Source organism: Entelurus aequoreus, linkage group LG25, assembly GCF_033978785.1.
Source record: "Entelurus aequoreus isolate RoL-2023_Sb linkage group LG25, RoL_Eaeq_v1.1, whole genome shotgun sequence".
In the NCBI taxonomy this organism is placed as follows: Eukaryota; Metazoa; Chordata; class Actinopteri; order Syngnathiformes; family Syngnathidae; genus Entelurus; species Entelurus aequoreus.
In genome coordinates, this window is record NC_084755.1 from 21,855,550 (window position 1) to 21,873,326 (window position 17,777).

General features: G+C 38.4%; 1 protein-coding gene across 3 annotated transcripts in view; it reads right to left on the reverse strand.

The window, feature by feature from the left end:
- Positions 1 to 17,777, reverse strand: part of sez6l2 (seizure related 6 homolog (mouse)-like 2) — a 46,228-nt gene that overhangs the window by 22,973 nt on the left and 5,478 nt on the right. The window contains exons 3-9 of one of the 3 annotated variants that reach the window (XM_062037150.1): positions 17,586 to 17,714; positions 17,277 to 17,495; positions 11,582 to 11,715; positions 11,236 to 11,428; positions 8,383 to 8,568; positions 8,103 to 8,286; positions 5,463 to 5,626 (exon numbers count right to left, since the gene is read on the reverse strand). In XM_062037150.1, coding sequence (XP_061893134.1) covers positions 5,463 to 5,626; positions 8,103 to 8,286; positions 8,383 to 8,568; positions 11,236 to 11,428; positions 11,582 to 11,715; positions 17,277 to 17,495; positions 17,586 to 17,714 — 1,209 coding nt within the window. The remainder of the gene's footprint in view (positions 1 to 5,462; positions 5,627 to 8,102; positions 8,287 to 8,382; positions 8,569 to 11,235; positions 11,429 to 11,581; positions 11,716 to 17,276; positions 17,496 to 17,585; positions 17,715 to 17,777) is intronic. The other 2 variants (XM_062037152.1, XM_062037151.1) reach the window with 2 other exon arrangements.

Below are 17,777 nucleotides of genomic sequence, written 5' to 3' on the forward strand. Positions count from 1 at the left end.
TGTATTGTCGTGGAGATAAAAGTCACTGTGAATGTCCATTTCGCGTTCTCGACTCTCATTTTCAAGAGAATATAGTATCCGAGGTGGTTTAAAATACAAATGCGTGATCCACAATAGAAAAAGGAGAGAGTGTGGAATCCAATGAGCCAGCTTGTACCTAAGTTACGGTCAGAGCGAAAAAAGATGCGTCCTGCACTGCATTCTAGTCCTTCACTCTCACGTTCCTCATCCACAAATCTTTCATCCTGGCTCAAATTAATGGGGTAATCGTCGCTTTCTCAGTCCGAATCCCTCTCGCTGCTGGTGTAAACAATGGGGAAATGTGAGGAGCCTTTCAACCTGTGACGGTACAGGCAAGGCTTTTTTTATCAGCGACCAAAAGTTGCGAACTTTATCGTCGATGTTCTCTATTAAATCCTTTCAGCAAAAATATGGCAATATCGCGAAATGATCAAGTATGACACATAGAATGGATCTGATATCCCCGTTTAATTAAAAAATGTCATTTCAGTAGGCCTTTAAGTAGTGCAATTCTCTGCACCTGTGTGCCAAAATGCAGCCTGAAAAAACTTTAGATAAAACTGTTAGCAAGTTTGGGGAAAATAAATCACATGCATTCAAGTAACGTTTAAACGTTCCGAGATGACGTTCTCACGATAAAATTGAATTTGTGTACAGATATTGGGGTATTTTCTTATGCTAATTTTAATTATGCAAGCGAGTAATCACCTGTGATTAACCATAACTAAGCCAAATTCCAAAGTGTGTTGGGTTAGTGCCACTTAGCGGCAGCAACAAGTGTCATGTTGCCATGTGTTGATGTGAGGTGCGATTCAAGTTGCTTGAGGCCGACGTGGATACACGTTTATTTTCCTGGACATAGCGTGCATGTTACATAAACATTCTTGCCTTTAATTTCAATGAGCAAAACGTAGTGCCGGTACTTGCAGTTTGAGAACGCTACCTTTGAATTTCCCTGGCTCTAACTTGTCGCATTTAACGCGCGCTTGTTGTGTGTCAGTCAGAGCGTGTTGTGAGACAGCGGAAATGGTAAATGGGTTATACTTGTACAGCGCTTTTCAAGGTACTCAAAGCGCTTTGATACTATTTTCACATTCACCCATTCACACACCCATTCACACACTGATGCCCTAACCACGACCCATCAGGAGCAAGGGTGAAGTGTCTTGCTCTAGGACACAACGGACGTGACTAGGTTGGTAGAAGGTGGGGATTGAACCAGGGACCCTCAGGTTGCTGGCACGGCCACTCTCCCAACTGCTCCACACCGTCCCCATGCAAGACGTGAGCAGGGCATGATCCACCCCCAAAGCCAATCATCATCAGCACATTCACAATGGCAGCATCATTGCCACCCCTTCTCTCTGCATGCAGCTGATGTGTGGCAGAAACCTGCCACCTTGCGCTTGATTCAACCAAACAGTAGTAACGAGTCACTTCACATTCTCAGTACCGGCAACGGCATTGCAACGATGGGAACAGTAACTAATTAGATTACCCGTTACTGAAAATAATAACGCTGTTTTACTTTAACGCCGTTATTACCAACACTGGTGTTGTCCTGTTGTTAAATTGTGTTTTCTCATTAAACTTTCTAGGTCTCATTTGCAAGTATTAAATAGTAGACTTTGCATGCAGTTGCAATTCTAAACATTAGATGGCAGTAGTGTATAGGCTACAATATGTTGGGTAGCTAGGAAGTAGTCTTTGCCATTATTCCGAATCTATTCTTTTGTTGTGGTCTAAAAAGTGTTTAAACTGTAAGTATAGCACATATTAAACTTCGGCTGTTTGAATGTAACGTGCACTTTAATTGTAGATTTCATGACCAAAGGTGCTGAAATCGCTAGCAAAATCTCTAATGCTAATCATTAGCATGTACAGTATACGTATTAGTGTTGTCCCGATACCAATATTTTGGTACCGGTACCAAAATTATTTTGACTCTTTTCGGTACTTTTCTAAATAAAGGGACCTTAAAAAATGGCACTATTGGCTTTATTTTAACAAAAAAATCTTACTGTACATTAAACATATGTTTCTTATTGCTGGTTTGTCCTTAAATAAAATAGTGAACATACAAGACAATTTGTCTTTTATTAGTAAGTAAGTAAACAAAAGCTCCCAATTAGTCTGCTGACATATGCAGTAACATGTTGTGTCATTTTCCATTCTATTATTTTGTCAAAATTATTAAGGACAAGTGGTAGAAAATGAATTATTAATCTACTTGTTCATTTACTTGTTCATATTTGCTTACTTTCTCATTTAACATGTTCTATCTACACTTCTGTTAAAGTGTAATAATCACTTCTTATTCTGTTGTTTGATTCTTGACATAAGTTTTGGATGATATCACAAATTTGGGTATCAATCCGATACCAAGTAGTTACAGGATCATACATTGGTCATATTCAAAGTCCTCATGTGTCCAGGGACATATTTCCTGAGTTTATAAACATAATATACATTTTAAGGGTTAGGGTACTTTTCAGAGGCAGTATAATACAGAATATGATTCATTAGTATCGTGGTACTATACTAATACCGGTATACCGTACAACCCTCGTACCTATGTAAATTAGCATCAAGCTAGCGCATTTTGAACAGTGGAGCTTTACTGTACGTTTGAGTGTTTTCTATTTGGCTTACTTGCTTTGTTGACATGGAAAATTACAACATTACCTATACCAGGAGAGTTCGCCAACACGTTCATCGCGATCGACCGGAGAGTGATCAGCAGACCCGCAAAACAGGCATGCATTTTAGCCCCTGAGCACACCCCACGCCTCGCCTCTCTTCAGCCTCACATCCAGCCGCTCTCGACACCCGACCACCACACCCCGAGTGCGACTGCACATTACACCTGCTCGTCTCACAAACACACATTGCAAGGCGTGCACAAAAATCATCCAGCTGCAACAATGCATTAAGGCTGACTGTTGCAGCGCATCGGCCATTTTCTAGCATCCAACATCAAACAACTCTTCCCTCAACCGCGACCATCATTGATCACCTGCGACGGGAAGCTAACAAGCCAAATAATTGAGTCTGTGAACATTGCTCCAAAGTACGGATTTTGTGTTGATTTATATATACAAAAGTAAACATTTACGTGTGCAAAAGCAGTAATATATGATAAAACAAAGCGGCAGCTAAAGAAGGACTACTTTGTTTATCTCCTCTTTATCACACAGAAGAAACCTAGCCGGTTGAACAGCTGGTTTTACTACTTCCGGGACTGCATAAACTGACTCGCGTCCCTTATGTGACCATAGGATGAACAAATATATTACGGTATTAAGAATAAAGTGACCGTTAATAGTTAGCTTCTACAGCTGCGGTTCCCAAAGTGCGGCATAGGGGCCTTGACTCGTTTGTCACTGGCACTAAGCACATTACAAAAAAAACACCAGCAAAAATTGGGAAAACTCCAAGAACCACAATGAGAAAAAAAAAACAAATGTTGACATCAGCCAATAATAATAACACAAAGCTTTGTCTTTATACAACAAAAAACTAAATATATAACATACTGTATATAGGTTTGTATATAAACACACACACATATACATATACATACAAATATATATATACATACAAATATATACATACAAAAAAAAAAAAAAAAAAAAAAATATATATATATATATATATATATATATATATATATATATATATATATATATATATATATATATATATATATATATATATATGTATATATTAGACTTCCTTTTTATTGTCATTCAAATTTGAACTTTACAGTACAGATAAAAACGAAATTTCGTTACATCAGCTCATGGTAGTGCAGAATAAAAAAGCAATAAGGTGCATATATAAATAAATAAAAAGATTACTGTACAGATAAATATATTGCACTTTTTCATATGCATCAACGTTTATGGATGTATGTTATATTGTCTTTTTTATTCCAGCGAGTGTTGAGGGGATAATTATGATGCGTTCATATATATATATATATATATATATATATATATATATATATATATATATATATGTCTTAATTAGATTATCCAAAAAATAGTGCTCGATACCGTGGTAGAGCGTAATATGTATGTGTGGGAAAAAATCACAAGACTATTTCATCTCTACAGGCCTGTTTCATGAGGGGTTTCCTCAATCCTCCTGAGGGTTGAGGAAACCCCTCATGAAACAGGCCTGTAGAGATGAAATAGTCTTGTGATTTTTTTCCCACACATACATATATATATATATATATATATATATATATATATATATATATGAACGCATTATATATTATATATATATATATATATATATATGAACGCATCATGCGAAACTGTGGACATCGTGTCCTCCGGACCAAAGAGGAAAAGAACCATCCGGATTGTTATAAGCGCAAAGTTGAAAAGCCAGCATCTGTGATGGTATGGGGGTGTATTAGAGCCCAAGACATGGGTAACTTACACATCTGTGAAGGCGCCATTAATGCTGAAAGGTACATACAGGTTTTAGAGCAACATATGTTGCCGTCCAAGCAACGTTACCATGGACGCCCCTGCTTATTTCAGCAAGACAATGCCAAGCCACGTGTTACATCAACGTGGCTTCATAGTAAAAGAGTGCGGGTACTAGACTGGCCTGCCTGTAGTCCAGACCTGTCTCCCATTGAAAATGTGTGGCGCATTATGAAGCCTAAAATACCACAACGGAGACCCCCGGACTGTTGAACAACTTAAGCTGTACATCAAGTAAGAATGGGAAAGAATTCCACCTGAGAAGCTTCAAAAATGTGTCTCCTCAGTTCCCAAATGTTTACTGAATGTTGTTAAAAGAAAAGGCCATGTAACACAGTGGTGAACATGCCCTTTCCCAACTACTTTGGCACGTGTTGCAGCCATGAAATTCTAAGTTAATTATTTGCAAAAAAAAAATAAGTTTATGAGTTTGAACATCAAATATGTTGTCTTTGTAGTGCATTCAATTGAATATGGGTTGAAAAGGATTTGCAAATCCTTGTATTCCGTTTATATTTACATCCAACACAATTTCCCAACTCATATGGAAACTGGGTTTGTATATATATGCATATATATATATCTTGCTTTGATTTTTTGCTGAGACCAGGGATCTTGGGCAAGAAAAGGTCGGTGACCACTGACCTAGACAGTCCGCTTTTGGTGCCACTTGAGTGCTTGTTTACCAACCAAGTGTTTGAATCTGCAACCGGACAAGACATCACATGCAACAAATATGGCACCGTTTGATTTGACGTGATTTGATACCCGGAGGTACCGATGGAATTCGGGCGGTGCCTAAAAAAGTACTAAATTCTGTACCCATCCCTTCATACATTGCACCAATGATAAAAAATCCACAAGCACCATTTGTTTTCCATTTAGTTCCCCATAAAAAAAACATACCATTTCCGTAATGTCAGGAGCCTGGCCACTCACCCTCATACCGCAGCGCCAGAAGAAGAGGGATGGAGGATGAATCAGCAGTGAGCTCTAAGTACAGTGAGGTGCTCTCGCTCAGGAGTCCGTGCTCCGGGACGTCATCCAAATCTGAGTCGAAGAGCGGCGATGACAGCGAACTGTTTCCACTGCGCACAATTAACCTCAAAGGACAAGAAAGACATTATTAAAAGGACAAGAGATGCAGGACACTGCATGGAAGATACAGCAGTGAAGGTGATGTCAGACTTGTTTAAAGAAAACATTACAGCATAAAAATGTTACAGTAAGAGACTGGATTTACAGTTTTATTTACTAGTTTGTTAAGCTATACACTTCTTGTCTTTTAAATGTGCAACATATATAGCTATAGTCCTTTGTTATGTTTTAAATGTCGATTTCAAAAAAAAATATTTTTAATGGAATTATGATTTTATTTTGTGAATAACATATGCAATGTACTTTTGTGTATATTATTTTATCTGTTTGTATTTATTTTGTGTATGTTGACCCCATAAATTGGAGTGAATGCAATGGTGAACCCTGTAAGTTCGCCCAAAACATCTGGTCTTAATCGCCAGCTAGAGATTGACATAACATTGTTTTCCAAGCATTGGAAAGTGAGTATGAAAGAGAGTGCCGAGGAGAAAAAGTGGATGATATTCATTGAATTAAAGGAGGAAATGATCAAAAACATGACCGAGCGTGTAACCAATGAGGTGAAGCAATTCGAGCGTATCACTGCTAGTCTGCATGACAATGAAGCAGAATGAGTCTAACACCAGCCAAGGATGTTAAAATATTATCTGAACGGCAGACATTTATACATGAAAATATGAAGAAGCTGCTGATGGTGTGTTTAACGGAGAACCAGCTATGGAGATAGAAAAGAGATAGAAATCCACTCTCCATGGTAAATGCTGTACATTACTTAAAAAAACCCACTGTAGTTAATACTACATTCTAATGTGTTGTCTTTAACAATATATCCATCCATCCATCCATCCATTTTCTACAGCCTGTCACTCTCGGGGTCGCGGGGGGTGCTGTAGCCTATCTCAGCTGCATTCGGGCGGAAGGTGGGGTACACCCTGGACAAGTCGCCACCTCATCGCAGGGCCAACACATATAGACAGACAACATTCACACACTAGGGCCAATTTAGTGTTAAAAATCAACCTATCCCCAGGTGCATGTTTATGGAGGTGGGAGGAAGTCGGAGTACCACGGGGAGAACATGTAAACTCCTCACAGAAAAACAATATATTTAAAAAATATATATTAAAAAAATGTTAATGTGTAATGTTAAAATTGCAGTGTTCTGTAGGGGCCAAACACCAAATACATTATTTCAATTAATTTCAATGGGAGATGCCGATTTGAGATACAAGTGTTTTGAGTTAAGAGCGCCATCACAGAACCAATAAAGCTCGTAATTTGAGATACTACTATTATTATCCTACTATTATTCATTCATGTATATAAGCGCAGTATAATGCACCTGGTCTGTCAGAAAATAAGAAGATGGAGAGGGGGGGGGGGGGGGGGGGGGTTATTAGTGTTATCAACTTAGTGACTTTGTCACTATATTTAGCAAGTAATCAGAGCCCTTTAGATCAGAGGTCCCCAAACTTTTTGACTCGGGGGCCGTATTGGATTAAAACTATTTGGCCGGGGGCCTATGTATATATATATATATATATAGTGTGTATATGTAAATATATGTATATATGTTTGTATATTTGTATATATATGTATGTATATTTATATATCCATCCTTCCATCCATCCATCTTCTTCCACTTATCCGAGGTCGGGTCGCGGGGGCAGCAGCCTAAGTAGGGAAGCCCAGACTTCCCTCTCCCCAGTCTTTTTGTCCAGCTCCATATGTGTATGTATATCTGCATACGCTAGGTCAGGAAAAAACACAGAGGCTATATCATCCCTACAAGCATGTTTCGCAGGTTTCTCTGCTCTTCAGGGGACGCGAAATGCCCTGAAGAGAAGAGACCTAACGTATATTCCGCTCTACCTCGGTATTGAGCACTGTATAACGTATAAATCACAGAAACCTTGACTATGTATATTTGAATATATATATATGTGTTATATATATGTATGTACTGTATATGTGTATATATCTATGTATTTTGGACGCTGGCAGGCCGGATCCGGCCTGGGGGCCGTAGTTTGAGGACCACTGCTTTAGATACTTTTTTTTTTTTAAAAAGCTACTTGAAAAAAAATCTAGCGGAGACTCTTAGAGACTGAAATAAAAACTGCAGTGTGCCCCTGGCAGGCAGCTCCGTTATGTGGCAATATAAAAACCACCAAAAATAAGCTTTTTTTTTTTTTTAAATACATAAATAAAAAAAATTAAAATATATTTTTTAAATATATAATCCAAATGTTTGTGTATAAAAAAAGATCAAAAACATATTTGTTTTGCCTTGATGGCGCAATAGCCAAATATGCAAATTTAACGATTACATTGTTATATATTTACGCCACCCCCCTCCCCCGCAACGCACCACTGTCACAAATACACTGCAGTCCTGTGGGAAACACTGTCAGTGTTAGGAAAAAAAAAGTCAGAACAAAACAACATTTGACAACAAAGTCACAGTAGGAAACGTCTTACTTGTCATCATCTTCATCCAGCGCGATCCTCTCAAAGTGCAGATGGAGTTTGTGGCCTTCTTTGGCCTCCAACAACCAGTGGCAGCTCAGGTTGTTGCCGTTGCTGTGGTTGGTGACAGACGGAGGGGGCGGTGACTGTATTCGGCCCACTGTTGCATTACGAATCCATCCTCCGCAAGACACTGCTACACACAAACGAGAAATAAACATGAAGAAACACGACACATTCACCACACATTTGCTTGTCAGTTCTTATTTGGATTGTTCATGAGGTTACTGACCGTCACATTGGGGTTCGGGCGTGCTCCAGTGTGGTTGTGTGGTGTTGACGCATGTCGCCACCTCGTGACCTCGAACTTGGAAACCTGGATCACAGTGGAAGTGTGCCTGACCACCTGGGTGGATGTCGGTCACGGTCACGCCGCCGCTTTCCGGGGAACGAGGGAACGGACAGGACAGCATAAAAGCTTTAAAGAGACAAGAGAGCACATGTACCTTTATTTTGAAACGTGTAAAAATATTTAATGCCTCACATGGCTCCTCTGCATGATTATTTGTTGTTTTCTATGAATGGTCCTTGGCTTTACGTGGATTATAATTCATTTGCAAGGATTATTTTGATCGAAACCAGGCTTCATTTTATCAATGAGAAGCAAGGCCCTATGATGAGTGACTGGGCTCCCTTAAAGTAATTCAACCATCTGTTGTGTTTTTTTTATACATGATCAACATCACATTATAATTAGAAATATTGCATTACAAAATACTGTCAAATGTAGTATCCACGTTAAATAGATGAGAAATATACAGTATTTTACATTTCAGCCGTCGCTTTTATCATAGCACTGTATATCTTCTCAGGGACAATACAATATAAATCAATATACTGTACTATATAATATATATGAGGGGTGCTAAAAAAATAGATTCACATCTTAATCAACATTTTTATTTGATCGATTCATCATTACGAAAGATGGATTAAAAAAAGACAATCTTAAGTTTAAAAAGATAAAAAAATACTGTCTTAGGTGGTATTCATGTTAAATAGATAGATGATAAATACTTACATGGATACAGTATCTCACATGCAAGAGACATTTTTATTACAATTCTATTTTTTTTTTTTTTTAAAGAATTGTGAATGTCAAACGTGAACAGCCTAGATTAGCTTTTGTAACTAGTGACCTGTTTTGAAAAGGTTTTATTATACTTTTTATACCAAATAATATATTGTAAGAATTGGTTTGAATCGAGAATTGTGTTGAATCGAGTATCAACTCTGAATCAAATTGCCACCCCAAGATCGAAATCAAAGCGAATCGAGAATTGTTGTAAGATTCAAATCTCTAATATATATATATATATATATATATATATATATATATATATATATATATATATATATATATATATATATATATATATATATATAGCCATCAGTGTGTGAATGTGTGTGTGTGAATGGGTGAATGTGGAAAATAGTGTCAAAGCGCTTTGAGTTCCTTAAAAAGGTAGAAAAGCGCTATACAAGTATGACCCATTTACCATATACTGTATATATATATATATATATATATATATGTATATATATATATATATATATATATATATATATATATATATATATATATATACATACATATATATATATATATATACATACACACATACATATGTATACATTAAGTTTTTTTTTTCTTGGTGTGCAATATGGGTGTTGAGATAGTGTTTTTGTTTAATTACACATCCAATGTGTATTATTTACTACTCATTTTTAGTTTTTCATTACGTTTTACTTTTGTTACCTGAGTAAAAATCTTCACTGCAACCACATAATTTCACCATTGTGGGATAATTAAAGGGGGCCTACCATGCAAAACCAACTTTTCTAGTAAATAGTAAATAGACTCCTTCTTTTTCTCCATCCTCTTGTTGTGGGGCAGACTGGCTCGTACATGCACATGCATCCTTCGCTATTTTCATTTCTAATACAACGTAGCATATAGTTCTAATTTACACTATATTGCCAAAAGTATTTGGCCAACCTGCCTTGACTCACATATGAACTTGAAGTGCCATCCCATTCCTAACCCATAGGGTTCAATATGATGTCGGTCCACCTTTGCAGCTATTACAGCTTCAACTCTTCTGGGAAGGCTGTCCACAAGGTTGCGGAGTGTGTTTATAGGAATTTTCCACCATTCTTCCAAAAGCGCATTGGTGTGGTCACACACTGATGTTGGTCGAGAAGGCCTGCCTCTCAGTCTCCGTTCAAATTCATCCCAAAGGTGTTCTATCAGGTTCAGGTCAGGACTCTGTGCAGGACAGTCAAGTTCATCCACACCAGACTCTGTCATCCATGTCTTTATGGACCTTGCTTTGTGCACTGGTGCACAGTCATGTTGGAAGTGGAAGGAGCCCGTTCCAAATTGTTCCCACAAGGTTGGGATCATGGAATTGTCCAAAATGTTTTGGTATCCTGAAGCATTCAAAGTTCCTTTCACATGAACTAAGGGGCCAAGCCCAACTCCTGAAAAGCAACCCCACACAGTTTACGTGGCTTACCACTTTGTGGCTGAGTTGCTGTTGTTCCCAAACTCTTCCATTTTCTTATAATAAAGCCGACAGTTGACTTTGGAATTTTTAGGAGTGAGGAAATTTCACGACTGGATTTGTTGCACAGGTGGCATCCTATGACAGTTCCACGCTGGAAATCACTGAGCTCCTGAGAGCGGCCCATTTTTTCACAAATGTTTGGAGAAACAGTCTCCATGCCTAAGTGCTTGATTTTATACACCTGTGGCGGGGCCAAGTGATTAGGACACCTGATTCTGATCATTTGGATGGGTGGCCAAATACTTTTGTATATCTGTCAGTAGACTCCACATGGAAGTGCTGAAAACTACAACAGAGAGAAGACGCTGTTGAAGTGGAGGCATGTAAATAAGCCCGCCATAAAAACGGCGCATTCTGAAGAGACGGTCAGAAAGCGGCTTGAAAACGGTCCGTAAAACATAATCTATGCAACATTTTGGCCTTAGAACCACCATTACATTTTATGTAGACCGCCAAGAAACTGTTTTAAATGTAGAAATAAATCACTATATGACCCCTTTAAAGTCAATTCTTACCTTGATAGTTGAGGATAAACTTTCCATGGTTGCTCTGCTGGCGACTGCGATAATGGATGTGCACCTGATTGGTCGTACTGCGAATCACTTGACCCTCCCTAATCAGTGTCTCGTTTGCCAACAGCTCTGGTGCCGGACCCCCGTACCCCATGATGGTCAGCGACTCATCCTTGGATAGGTTCACCTTCCTCACCTTGCAGAGAAAATATGACAAGCTCAAGTTGATCGCTCAATATTCAACAATAATAAAAATGGAAACAAAAAACTCTGAGCCTCTACAGTACGTCAATATGAAAGACTTTCAAAGGCAATGATTTATGCATCCGTCACATTATATACGCATTACCTGAATCTCCACACCGTAGCCTGCATACACTGTGATGCTGTAGGTGCATTCAAGGGGGGGGGAAGATGATGACGATGCAGAATCTGGTGACTCTACAACATCCTCCATTGCGGACAATGATGCATTGCACTGAACTGTGAAGACAGGAAAAGAAGTACGGGAGAGGAATTTAAGAAAACAATATCATGAATTGCATCTTTTATAACAGAAAAGATGATATTACTAGTGAGCCATGCTATAGTATTTATTGTAAATCTATATTAGTGCAACACATTTTAACCAGATTAATCACACTTTTGAATTGTGTGTAAATCGCAATTCATTACAAGTTTGCATGATTTAAATTAACCTAAAAAAAACGCCCCGGCATTTGGACATACATGCAATTTTCATGTCAGAATGTCATCCAGAAAAAAAAAAAATTCTTTTTTTTTTTTACTTGAATGTATGTCATTTATTTGCTCAAAATCTGGTAACAGTTTTATTAAAGTCCAGTCAGGGTGTATTTTAGAGGGTAATTTTCCAACGAGCACATCAGTCGGACTCTCCTCATTCATCTTGGCAGGAATCATCCATCTACAGTTAAGGTAAAGAAGCATGCAAGCTCAAAATAAGTGGTGTGATTAATCTGCATATATACACGATTAATGCGATCATTTTATGTGATTAATAACAGGAGTAATTCGTCATATCATTTAAATAATTTCCACTACAAAAGGACCGGAGGCCATACTTGCCAACCTTGAGACCTCCAAATTTGGGAGATTGCTAGAATTCACTGACATTCAAGTATTTATTTTATATATATACTGTATATATATATATAAACGAAATGTGTTTGTCATTCTTGTTTGGTGTGGGTTCACAGTGTGGCGCATATTTGTAACAGTGTTAAAGTTGTTTATACGGTCACCCTCAATGTGACCTGTATGGCTGTTGATCAAGTATGCCTTGCATTTACTTGTGTGTGTGTGTAAAAGCTGCATTACCTATGTGACTGGGCCGGCACGCTGTTTGTACGGAGGAAAAGCTGACGTGACGACAGGTTGTAGAGAACGTTAAAGGCAGTGCCTTTAAGGCTAAGGCACGCCCCCGATATTGCTATCTGGGTGGAAATCGGGAGAAATTCGGGAGAATGGTTGCCCCGGGAGATTTTCGGGAGGGGCACTGAAATTCGGGAGTCTCCTGGGAAAATCGGCAGGGTTGGCAAGTATGCCGGAGGCCCACTGAAATATTAACACATAATTAGTCATCTTACTTTTGATATTAATCCTATTCAAATATTGTATCTAACCCACTTACAGTTAAACAGGATGCACTCTTTCAAATGATCACAAATATTTTTATCAAGGCTTAGATCAGGCTGATTACAATATAATTACTTATCAAATATACTGTAAAAGAAGGGACTCATAAAACTGATGACAAATAAATGACCATGCATGAATATTGGTAATGTATATGTTTCTTAACTAAACTGTCAATAAAATTAAAGTGCAAATGTGATTACACCTTCACCACTTTAGTCATCATTTTTGCGCTTAAGAAACTTATCTATGACTTTAGCTCCAGACTTTTTCTCTTTGTTTGATATTGTCATTACTGCCACAAGAGGTGGACTAGTGCATTACAATTGAGTACCGCTGCAGACCATACAGACCACAGCTGAGAAACAGATTAATGTTGTATATGCCGTATGGTTAAGAAACACGGATTTAAATGACCCTCTGCTGATTGGATTGATACGTAATATGCACAGCAATGTTCACTCATCATGCCTCTTTTGCCAACAGAGCCAGCCACTTGTGTACAAATAAAGCTGTTGCCATGGTGACCTGTATTTCAAACATGAACCAAAATAGGCACCATGAGAAATCCATTTACATTTTGCATGGACATCCCCGACGTGAGTGTAGTTTAAATTCGACAACATTTCTCTGCCCATCAGGGGCAAGTGGAGAGGAAGCTTGGGGGACTAGATTTTTTGCCATAAATGTTAAATGCCTGTACTTATTTGACCTATATAGAATTTTAAACAAAAAATATTACATTTATATATATATAAAGGACATGTAGTCGTGAAAGTTGAATAATAAGGTTGCTTGAATTAAGTTAAGCTGTATGTATTTGTTATGTGCAAGTTAGTTTCACTTTTTCATCTCATTGCACTAAACTGTGGTGCATTCAATGACCCTAGAATAAAGTTAGAAACATTGGTATCACAAATTTTAAAGACACGGCAGTGATTAATGACATGATATGTGACTATTTATATTCATATTATGGCCAAACTTTTTTTTCCTAAAATCAAAAGCTTTTTATTGGGGGATTTATCTAGATATGTTCTAGTCTAGACATGGTAATCCCATTTCAAAGCCCAAAACCTAATACGGTTTTTACATGTGTTAAAAAAAAATAAAAGTCACGAAATAATTAGATTTTTAGTGCAAGTAAACACACCAAGTGTTTGTGTATGGAGTGGCGACGTTGGATAGGTGGCCCTTCCGAATTTGATGCTATGCCCCTTCTGCCTATGAACCATTTGAATGATATTTTATTCTTGTTAATTAATATTCCGGCCCTGAGGCCATCGTTGTACGGGATCCATCTTTTTACCGTTTACAATCACAATGCGAGGCAACACGAAATGAAGTTTTATTAGTACGAAAAGAGGACACAAACGGTGCATATTGGATGTGCTAAGTTACAAATGTACAACATATGAACGATAAGTCATCCTCATGTTGGCTCGGTTTCACTTCACCAGCGTCCTTCAGAGAAGAATCAATATTTTTGCATAACACATTCAATTACATGTACGTGCTCCCATGGGCCACTTACAGATTGTTCTTGTGGAAACTCCACATTCAATTGCCACAAATGGCCATTGCCTTTCGTCCACACGGACATCTCATAAGCCTTAGCGCTGAATAACGATCATCTAGTTCAGGCACGCTCATGTAGGGCATGTCACACTCCTCACTTTGTTCATGCGGACTTTAGACTAGTGATATGCAGGTCATCATCTTCAATACCGGGGTGAACTTTTTCTGTCGTATTATTAGTGCTTGCCTCTTGAAAAGCTTAAATAATCCTAAAATGTATAGATGTATATGCATACCAGAAGCGCACACATAACCCTTAATTATCTAAAAGGGAACTGGATATAAGTCAAGATATGCGTATACGGTATAACTTGTCTATGGATGTTCTCATTTATTCAGGTCATTGTATTCTCAGGGCATTCAATCGATCGGAAGTGGACTGTTCGCTACAGTTCAGTTGCGATCGATTGAATGCCCTGAGAATACATACAGTCGTGGTCAAAAGAACATAATGTCATGGCTGTCTTGAGTTTCCAATCATTTCTACAAGTCTTATTTTGTTGTGATAGAGTGATTGGAGCACATACTTGTTTGTCACAAAAAATATTCATGAAGGTTGGTTCTTTTATGAATGTATTATGGGTCTACTGAAAATGTGACCAAATCTGCTGTGTCAAAAGTATACATACAGCAATGTTAATATTTGGTTACATGTCCCTTGGCAAGTTTCACTGCAATAAGGCACTTTTGGTAGCCATCCACAAGCTTCTGGTTGAATTTTGACCACTTCTCTTGACAAAATTGGTGCAGCTTAGCTAAATGTGTTGGTTTTCTGACATGGACTTGTTTCTTCAGCATTGTCCACACATGGAAGTCAGGACTTTGGGAAGGCCATTCTAAAACCTTAATTCCAGCCTGATTTAGCCATTCCTTTACCACTTTTGACATGTGTTTGGGGTCATTGTCCTGTTGGAACACCCAACTGTGCCCAAGACCCAACCTCCGGGCTGATGATTTAAGGTTGTCCTGAAGAATTTGGAGGTAATCTTCCTTTTTCATTGTCCCATTTACTCTCTGTAAAGCACCAGTTGCATTGGCAGCAAAACAGGCCCAGAGCATTTTACTACCACCACCATGCTTGACGGTAGGCATGGTGTTCTTGGGATTAAAGGCCTCACCTTTTCTCCTCCAATCATATTGCTGGGTATTGTGGCCAAACAGCTAATTTTTTGTTTCATCATACAAATATTAACTTTGTTGTATGTATCCTTTTGACCCAGCCAGATTTGGTCACATTTTCAGTAGACCCATAATAAATTCATAAAATAACCAAGTATATGCTCCAATCACTCTATCACAAAAAAATAAGAGTTGTAGAAATTATTGGAAACTCAAGACAGCCATGACATTATGTTCTTCCATCATCAGTGTGTGAATGGGTGAATGTGGAAATAGTGTCAAAGCGCTTTGAGTTCCTTAAAAAGGTAGAAAAGTGCTACACAAGTATAACCCATTTACCATCACTTCACAAGTGTATGTCCACTTTTGACCACGACTGTATATAACTTCAATTTACAACATTACATAACATATCATGATGGACAGTCTATTGAGGCAGTGTTACAATACCTTGTTGTTATTCTTCTGACAGTCCATGTCAGACCCCCAAGTCGCTTGAGTCACAAGCAGGGCCAGTCCCTGGCATAAACATTCTATGCGGTTGTTTACGGCCACATGATCAAGGTGATCGGTCACTTCAGTGATCATCAATGTGGTCGTTGTGCTTTGCAGCAGTTTGCGTGTTCTACTTAAATGGAGTGAATTGCCTCATGGATACATTTACACTTTGTCTCTGCCAAACTTCTATTCAGTGGTAAGTCTACATGCCATTTCAGTTCGGTTTCGCAGCGTCGTGGCCGCACTTGTCCAAAAGCGCATAGATATTTGCTACTTTAACAGTGCTTCGAACATTTTCATTGTGACACATTTACGGCCATATTTTTAAAACAAGAGTACAATTTAAGTATTTTTTGTAACCAAACCTTATCCCTAAAGATATAATGTCTAAGGATTTTTTTTTTTCATAGTTTTGCCCATTTATTGTGTTTTGTTTACTTTTTCAAAAACTGCCAAAAGCAGTTTAGCATTTTTAAATTGGCTTACTAGAATTACATGACTTATTACAATACTCATTAGTCCTAAAAGTCATAGTGATTACAAGTCATAATGTATTTTAATCACTGTTATGTTGGTATTCTTATTAATATTGATACTGTTGTTGATACTATTCATTTTTTGTTTGGACCTTTTGAATTTTTTGTGTTGTGTTGATGTGTCTTCTCAATTGCTTGTTGATTGCTATTCGGAGTGTTGTTGGGCTAGGATTGGTTTGGAATTGGAATTGTATTATGTATTATTATTGTATTATGAGTTAGTTTATATATTTAATACAGATTCTGTTGCAACATCAAAGTCAGAATTATCTGATAGTGGGGCAGTGTGACCATCTGTAACAAATTGCCAAGCACATATTTATCAAAATCAAAATCTGCCTAGCAACAAGTAACCATTCAAACATGTTACCATATATATTTGGTCTACGTTGCTGCAACAGCTTACCTGTAAAAAAAAAACGTAATTTTTACATATTGTTTGGGTAGCACATCTAACACACAGTCAAAGGCTGTGGGTTCGAATCCCAACTGGGATCTTTATCCCACATGTTAATTAGAGATTTTAAATTGTCCATTGGTATGAATGTGTGTGCAAATGTGTGTCCTGTGATTGATTGATCACCAGTCCAGAGTCAGCTGGGATAGGCGCCAGCTCACCTGGGACCCTGAACAGGATTAGCAGGCGTGCAGGTATACCTGGCATGTGCATTGTGGTTATCGTGGTGGTGGTGATTAGAGTAGTGGTCGTCTCCTCTTCTATGGGCACGAAGGACATGCGGTTTCTCGATCCAATGTGGCCTCCAGTAGAGGACGATCCCAACGCCGTGGTCAGCAGTCCTGGCGAAATGACCGTGGCGGTCGACTCACTGCGCCTGACTCCGGGCGCCGCCTGTGTCGGATTGGTGGTAGTGCCTGCTGAGGTTTCATTAAAGATAATGTCATCCTCAATGGCTGTTCGCCCATATCGTACTACATGACAATGGCCATAAAAGTCAATGATGGTACCCGCGGTGGTAGAAGCCTCAGCCAAGTATTCCTTACTCTGTAGGGCCGCATGGATCAAGTCACCTAGAGGATATGAGTCAGGCGGCGATGTGGGTGATGTGTCAGTCTCAGGATTCATAAAGCTCATGCCTGCGTCACCAGAAAAAAACAAAACAAACTCTAATACACCGGTTTTAAACTCAAGGCCTGCTA